The sequence below is a fragment of the Bison bison genome, unplaced genomic scaffold (assembly GCF_000754665.1).
Source record: "Bison bison bison isolate TAMUID 2011002044 unplaced genomic scaffold, Bison_UMD1.0 scf7180017864280, whole genome shotgun sequence".
Lineage (NCBI taxonomy): Eukaryota > Metazoa > Chordata > Mammalia > Artiodactyla > Bovidae > Bison > Bison bison.
Genome location: NW_011494852.1, coordinates 5,138,209 through 5,146,721, shown reverse-complemented (window position 1 = coordinate 5,146,721; position 8,513 = coordinate 5,138,209). Strand labels below are relative to the sequence as shown.

The 8,513-nt window shown below is 41.1% G+C and overlaps 1 protein-coding gene across 4 annotated transcripts in view; it reads right to left on the bottom strand.

Moving 5' to 3' along the window:
- ZFP14 (ZFP14 zinc finger protein) overlaps positions 1 to 8,513 on the bottom strand; it is a 22,912-nt gene that overhangs the window by 12,593 nt on the left and 1,806 nt on the right. For 2 of the 4 annotated variants that reach the window (XM_010849104.1, XM_010849105.1), the window contains exons 2-3: positions 5,339 to 5,423; positions 1,169 to 1,295 (exon numbers count right to left, since the gene is read on the bottom strand). In XM_010849104.1, coding sequence (XP_010847406.1) covers positions 1,169 to 1,295; positions 5,339 to 5,347 — 136 coding nt within the window. In that variant the 5' untranslated portion in view covers positions 5,348 to 5,423. Of the gene's footprint in view, positions 1 to 1,168; positions 1,296 to 4,312; positions 4,463 to 5,338; positions 5,424 to 8,513 lie in introns of those variants that run through there. The other 2 variants (XM_010849102.1, XM_010849103.1) reach the window with 1 other exon arrangement.

The following is an 8,513-nucleotide window of genomic DNA, read 5'->3' as shown; positions in this document are numbered from 1 at the left end:
CAATCTTGATTCCAGCTTGTGCTTCTTCCAGCCCAGCGTTTCTCATGATGTACTCTGCATATAAGTTAAATAAGCAGGGTGACAATATACAGTCTTGACGTACTCCTTTTCCTATTTGGAACCAGTCTGTTGTTCCATGTCCAGTTCTAACTGCTGCTTCCTGACCTGCATACAGATTCCTCAGGAGGCAGGTCAGGTGGTCTGGTATTCCCATCTCTTTCAGAATTTTCCACAGTTTATTGTGATCCACACAGTCAAAGGCTTTGGCCTTTGTACATAAGTACAAATATATGTATTTATATATATGAAAGTGAAAGTGTTAGTCACTCAGTCGTGTCCAACTCTTTGTGACCCTATGGACTGTAGCCTGCCAGTCCATGGCTCCTCAGTCAATGGAATTCTTTGGGCAAGAATACTGGAGTGGGTAGTCATTCCTTTCTTCAGTGGATCTTCCCGACCCAGGGACTGAACCTAGGTCTCGTGCACTGCAGGCAGATTCCTTACCATCTGAGCTACCATATACCATAATATGTGTGTATATTAGCAGTTGATTTCTATTATTATCAATTGGCTGAGAGAAGAATAAGAGGCTTCCTGAGACATCCTCAGATACTTACTAGGATATTTGTTTAACATTAAATGTAAAGTTCTTAGATTTTTAACCTTCAACCACAAAGCAAGTAGAACTGAATATGTCTGTTATACAAAACAGAATGCATTTACTTGAGTTTTAGACGAACTACATGGATTCATCTCCTACTATGTAAATTCTACAGGCTCCTCTTATTTTTAAAGAGATTCAGAATCCCTGTGTCTAGGTATTCTCTTCACAGATGGATTAGAAAGATGCTCCATCAATTCTTAGCTCAAATTCATAGTGAATTCTGGTTTCTTGAACAATGTTTCTGTCAAAAAAAAAATCCAGAATTCAAACCCAGCCCCTGTGTACTAAGAAAACATGGAAACAACAGAGCCTGAAGAAAGTCTGAAGGACCTAGCCTGCTGAGCCTGAGAATGACAAGTGTTAAAAGGAGGGTCCTATTTCCAACCTAACAAAGCTTACACCATTCCTTTGGAACAGAGAGAAAAATTTCATTTAGTTTCTCAAAACACAGTCCTCTAATTGACAGAAGAGAAAGTCGGTATAATTTGAGACAAACTGCCTTACCTAGTGAGATGAAGTTGCTGTAATTCTCCCACATCACATCCCTATATAAGTCCCTCTGTGCTGAGTCCAAGAATTCCCATTCTTCCTGTGAGAAGTCAATGGCCACGTCTCTGAAAGTCACTGAACCCTGAAAAAAATAAAACTCATGTATTACTTGTGAAAATACATGAAATATTTTTTTATAAATAGAAAGAGAGGGGATCAATGACTGCATTGCAGAGACGGAGGGAGCACAGAGCAAGCACATTTATTTCTTTATTTGTTATTTACTTCTGGCTGTGCTGGGTCTTCACTGCTGCGCTCTGGCTTTCTCTAGTTACGGTGACTGGGGCTGCTCTCGAGTTGTGGCGCATGCGCTTCTCATTGCAGTGGCTTCTCTTGTTGCCGGCACATGTTGTAGGGCTTGCAGGCTTGGTAGTTGTGGCACATGGGCTTAGTTGCCCAGATGCCCTGCGGCATCTTCCCAGACCAGGGATCAAACCCACGTCCCCTGCATTGGCAGGTAGATTCTTAACCACTGGACCAGCAGAGGAAGCCCAGAGCAAGCAAATTGATGCCATGTGAATGAGACAGTAAGAAAACTAGCATCACTGAAACACAACGCTACATGTTATGAACCGTCTTGTGACTGCAGATAAGATTAAATTTTTACCCAAAAATATCTGGAAAGGAATAAATTAACCAAAAGAAGTCCCAAAGAAATGAAACAGTGCACACAAGCCTTCAGCAAGCTGTTTCTTCACCACAAATTCTTAAGAAGTATGAGATCTTCTATCTTCTTTTTCCTTCACTGATAATGAAAAAATATTGATAAAAATTTCTCCCAAATGTACTACAAAATCTCTAAGATAATGACTCAAGTTCGTCATAAAGTCAGATTTTATTATAAGCACTTTGCCTATTATGACCAATTCTTTATTTTTTAAAATCTGCTACATGGCAGTCCACATTTCGAATGCATTAAATTCAATCTTTTTTCACTCTCTCTTTAGATTTCTGGATTCAATACAATCTCAAAAATCTTCCTCAACCCTCACATTCTACACTATTACTTACACTCATGGACAGAGGAACCTGGCAGGCTACAGTCCATGGGGTCACAAAGAGTTGGACACGACTGAGCAACTGAGTTATATGCATAAATAACACATTATTTATGCATCTGTATGATCTTCTTAGCTCTTTATCATTCATCATCCCTCACTGAACACCTTTCCTCACTTCTGAGTTAGAGAGTGTGTGCGTGTTTAGTCGCTCAGTCGTGTCCGATTCTTTGCAATCCCCACAGACTGCAACTCATCAGGCTCCTCTGTCCACAGTATTTCCCAGGCAAGAATACTGGAATGGATTGCCATTTCCTCCTCCAGGGGATCTTCCTGACCCAGGGAGACCCAGATTGAACCCGAGTCTCCTGCATTGCAGATTCTTTACCGTCTTAGCCACCAGCGAAGCCCCAAGTGTTAAAAATAGTACTCTCGATCATGATTATCAACGAGGAGTGATTTTACTTCCAAGAAGACATCCGGCCACGTCCAGAGACAATTCTTATTGGCACAACTGGGGAGAGGGGGTGTGAGTGTTAGACATCTAATAAATGTCTAACATGGATACTGTTGACATCCAACAATGCAGAGGACACTCCGCCAGAGTAAACGATTCTCCGGCTTAAAATATTAGTACAGTTGACACTTGAACAACAAGGATTTGAAATGCATGGTACCAGTTCTATGTGTATTTTTCTCAGTCATAAATACTACAGTATGATGCAATTCTAGGTTCACTGAATCTATGGATGTGGAACTGCAGATAATGAGGAATTCCAGATATGAAGGGATGGCATACACAGAGGGTCAGATTTTCAACTGCCCAGAGGGTCAGTGCCCCTAATTCCTGCACTGTTCAAAGATCAACTGTAGTTCCAAAATTGAGAAACCCTGCTCGAAACCAGCACATCTGGTAAAACTGTACAGTGGTCTCTGCTCCTAGTATTCTTCTCTCAGAGCTTCCTGGAGATAATTCTTGACCTATTTGCTGTCCGGTTCTGATCACCTCCTACTCAACCCGCTCGTGAGGGAGGGATCCTAAACAGTATGAGATGACTGAATATCTGACACCTGATAGATGCGACTGATGGCAGTTTATTAGTCACATATACTCACAGCCCAGGAAAGGAAGATATTACACGTCATACAGGGCCACACAGGGGATGTACTCAGGAATAGGGTGAACAAACAGAATCTGCGGGAGGCAGGCTTTATAGTGAAAAGAGGATGATGGATTCCGTGGCCAATGCAGGATGATGTGATGGCTTGTTTGAATAATTCTGTGGGCTGCCAAGGAGGTGACTTACTAGGTTAAGGACCAGGAGAGGTTCAGCTGGTCTGGCGAATAGAGGAACTAGCCAGGTAAATGGGGGCCCCATCTGGGGAGAGCAGGGAAACTCTTAGTTAGGTCTCTGGAGCCTTGACAAGATATCAAGGCAGCATATGAAATTTTAAGCCTCACAAAACGAGCCCTCAATCAAATCCCTACCTCTTCCACCCTCTACAAAGCCTTACATACCATAATATTTCAATGCACTAATATTTCAACCAACACGAAATCTTGTTACGTATTTTAAAAACTCAGGTTTGTGAAGAAGTTTGGCGGTTTCCCTATCAGCAGTCAAACAAGACGAAATTCTCTCTTTCATCAAACCACAGGATTTTCAAGGAAAGTTCAAAGAGGGATCTCCCACTTAGTATCAATAATCCATTGCTGAAAATCAAGACATTCCAACACTACATAGTTTCCCCACCATTTTGGGTGGGTGCCTATTTTCCTACCGTTTTAAAGCAAAGCATTCTATTGCATTCTACATTAATTCCAACCCTCCCGCTAGCTTCGCATTTCCCCCAGGACAGAACTCCAGTACACACGGGTCATGCACGTATGGTATCTTTGGCTTTCGTATTTTCTTTCAGCTTTGCTATTTCTTTTACCAAATGTTTTTTTCTCACTTGCTTTGTTTCTCCACAATTTTCTTCAATACTTTTCCAACTTTTTAGGAACTCACTTTACAAAATGACAAACGCAGGGGCTACGTGGGAAATGCACCATGAAAGTGCGTTTCTAATAAGAACGTAACGGAGGAATGACTCTTACTCTGTACGATGCTCTTATGCCTTCCCTTCTGCCAGCAACACCAATTATACACATCCCCTTTGATGATATTTGCAAGCATTTCAAAACATCCGCAGATGGTTCTGATGGTTCAGCAATTGTATTTGGAATACAACAAGACTTTGTGTATATTGTTTTCTGTTTTTTAAATAAAAAAAGTTACATTGAACTATATGATTTCACTTATATAAAGTCCTCAAAATAAGCAAAATTATTATAGGGTATTCAAAGTCAGGATTACATTTGGATACATTTGGACGGGGTGGGTAGAAAGTAACTGAAAGGGGGGTATCTGAATGCCAGTAACATTCTTTCTTCTCCTGAGGGCTAATATAACAGAAATACTCAATTTATGAAAATTCATTTAGATGCACACTTAGGATTTGAGCACTATTCACTATGTATGTTTTGCATCAATAAAAAGTTCTAAAAATCTTTTAAAAGATGTTAAATTCTATATTGGGCATGTAAATTTTTGTTGCTGCTGTTTGTTTGTTTTTGGCCATGCCACATGGCACGTGGGATCTTATTCCCCGACTAGGAATTGAACCCATGTCCCCTGTAGTTAGAAGTGCAGAGTCTTAACCACTGGACCACCAAGGAAGTCCCTGCGGATGTAAATTGTTTCCATATAGAACCAGACCAAAAATCACTGTTTTCAGAGAAATATGCTTTCGTTGAAGTTTAGGTATTAAAATAAAAAACTAAGATAAAAAATGTTAACGGGGGAACATCTGGCAGAAATTACCTGCTTTTTTCTTAAGGCAATTTACTTTTGCTCCCTCATGGCTCTTGACAGAAGATGGTCCACATTAGTGGAAAAAAAGAGAAGGGCACACAAAAGGGACACTGGGCTATTTGTCTCCAACTCTCACAGGAATGAGAGGGACTAAAGTAGGTTATTGAATGGAGTTCCATTAAACAGAAGTTTCAGAATAAGGAAAGATTATGTATACATGGTCTAGAAATAGGTAATATTTCAAAAAGGAAGAAGAAACATCAACTTACATGGGCCATTGTTTTGAACTGCAAGCACTGGTCAGTCCTTTTCAAGATTTCTGTTAGAGATCTGCAGAGTTCAGATAAGCCAGATCTGGAAGAAGACAAAGCAGTGATAAAACCAGAGGTGCCTCAGAGCTCCTCCAAATGACTTATGTTAGTTTTATGAGTTTTCCTCTTCCATTCCTGCTTCCAAAATACTCCTCACCACTCTCATATTCAAACTGGAGGAGAGCACAGGGAGTCTAAAGAAATCCAAGCTCTGATGTGTGCACATGCTCTGTTTCTTCCCACTCTCTGTGACTCCCTGGGCCTTAGCCCGCCAGGCTCCTCTGTCCAAGGGATTTCCCAGGCAAGAATACTGAAGGGGGTTGCCATTTCCTATTCCAGGGGATTTTCCCAACCCAGGGATCAAACTTGCATCTGCTTGGCAGGCAGATTCACCAGCCAGACACCTGCGAAGCCCATGTCTTAAGAATACTACCTAGAAAAGAAAGACAGAAAGTCCCTGACTCATGTCTTTTAGGCACTGATAGCAGTCTCACGACTGCTTCCTTTCACAGCATCCTGGCAAATGCATTTATTTTGCTTCTGAACCAATACTTTGAGCCAAGGTGCCTATGAAGTCCTCCAACTGCTACTAGATCTTCTTGTCCTATTAGTCTAACTTTGCAGGTAACATCATCAAAATAAAAACTGTAAAGCATAAATCTTACTGTATGAAATCCACGCACCTCCATAGAGACCTCACAGCTATACTCTGGATGTAACTTGACAGTGTTTGCTATCATTAGATCAACATCTTCCCCCTCATGATGGACTGGGCTTCCCAAGTGGCACAATGGTAAAGAACCCGCCTGCTGATGCAGGAGACACAGGAGACATAGGTTTGATTCCTGGGTTGGGAAGATTCCCTGGAAGACGAAATGGTAGCCTTCTCCAGTATACTTGCCTGGAAAATCCCATGGACAGAGGAGCCTGGCAGGCTACAGTCCATGGGGTCGCAGAGTTGGACATGACTGACTACGCATTACTACTACTGATGATGGATTACTAAGTAAAGAGGGAAAGACTTAAGTATACATAATGATGAGATCCGGAGAAGGCAATGGCACCCCACTCCAGTACTCTTGCCTGGAAAATCCCATGGACTGAGGAGCCTGGTAGGCTGCAGTCCATGGGGTCACTAAGAGTCAGACACGAGAGACCTCACTTTCACTTTCCACTTTCATGCATTGGAGAAGGAAATGGCAACCCACTCCAGTGTTCTTGCCTGGAGAATCCCAGGGACGGGGGAGCCTGGTGGGCTGCCGTCTATGGGGTCGCACAGAGTCAGACACGACTGAAGTGACTTAGCAGCAGCAGCAGCAGCAATGATGAGATTTGGTATACTGTTGCAATTACTAACATAGGCTTTGCTGTCAAACTTCCAGGATATAAATCTCAGCTCTCATAGTTATCAAACTGTGTTACCTTAGACATGTTACTTTGCAGCCTTAGAGTCCTCCTATAAAAAATGGTGATAACTATAGATTCTATCCCAAAGCATTGTTATGAGTATTAAATAAGACTCTACATATATATGCACTAAAGTTGCAAATAAACGTTTAATAAAAGTCAGCTATATCACTGAAAATGAAGGATACTACATACTTCTTCCCACAATTATTAAAGAAAATTCTCTTCTGCTCTTTATTCTTCCACAAAAAAATTTGAGCTTCTCAGCCCCACTCTTCCTCATAATGCTAATAAATTTCAAAACTTCAGGTTGGTAGGCAATTCCTCTTGAATAACAACAATTTACAAAAGGACAGACAGTGTGAGGATGGATGAAGCACACATGGCAAAATCCTCATAATTTTTGGATCTGGGTGATGAGGAAAAACATGGAATTACAATTTAATAATAACAACTAAATCTATTGAGCATTTATGTGTCAAGCATTATCTGAGGACTTTACACATATTAATTCACCTATTCACAGCAATCCTATACAGTAGGTTCTATTATTACCCTCCTTTTACAGATGAAGGAAGAGTGGTGCAAAGAGACGAAATGAACTGCCCCAACTTCACCGAGTTCTAAGTGGCAAGTTAGGATTAGAATCCAGGTAATTCAGCTCATAACTCATCCTATTGCCACTATACTAAACTCCCTTTCATAAGATCACATAAATACATGATCTGAAACACACATACGCTGTCAAAAACTTCAAGTCACTTGTCAAATTTCTACACTGTTTTCCTCCCTTCCTACTAATATTTCCCTTCTCTTGTTAACACAGATTTCTCTGTTAAAAATCTATCACCTTGAAACTCCTAAAGGCTAAGACTGAAAAGCTAAGAGTTTGTCACCAATCAAACATCTTTTCCTGCTTTTGACCTCAGGGCAGTGGAAAAGATCAAGGATACCTAGGGTATGATTTCAACTAAACTGTAATCTTCTCACTAAATGACAGCCTAAAATAAAGCTATGCAGTTAGCTTCCCTGTATGACCTGCAGATCATTTAAACTATTAGAAAGCAGCAGCTCACAGGCGGAATTAAATGACTGCCAAGTGTTCATCTGAATAGTCAATGGAGAGGAAGAACAAAATACCAGGCCATAAGGCAGTTCTATTTCCAGTTTTTTGATCCAGCAATCCCACTGCTAGGCATACACACTGAGGAAACCGGAAGGGAAAGAGACACGTGTACCCCAATGTTCATCGCAGCACTGTTTATAATAGCCAGGACATGGAAGCAACCTAGATGTCCATCAGCGGATGAATGGATAAGAAAGCTATGGTACATATACACAATGGAGTATTACTCAGCCATTAAAAAGAATGCATTTGAATCAGTTCTAATGAGGTGGATGAAACTGGAGCCTATTATACAGAGTGAAGTAAGCCAGAAGGAAAAACATCAATACAGTATACTAACGCATATATATGGAATTTAGAAAGATGGTAACAATAACCCGGTGTACAAGACAGCAAAAGAGACACTGATGTATAGAACAGTCTTATGGACTCTGTGGGAGAGGGAGAGGGTGGGAAGATTTGGGAGAATGACATTGAAACATGTAAAATATCATGTAAGAAACGAATTGCCAGTCCAGGTTCGATGCACGATACTGGATGCTTGGGGCTAGTGCACTGGGACGACCCAGAGGGATGGTATGGGGAGGGAGGAGGGAGGAG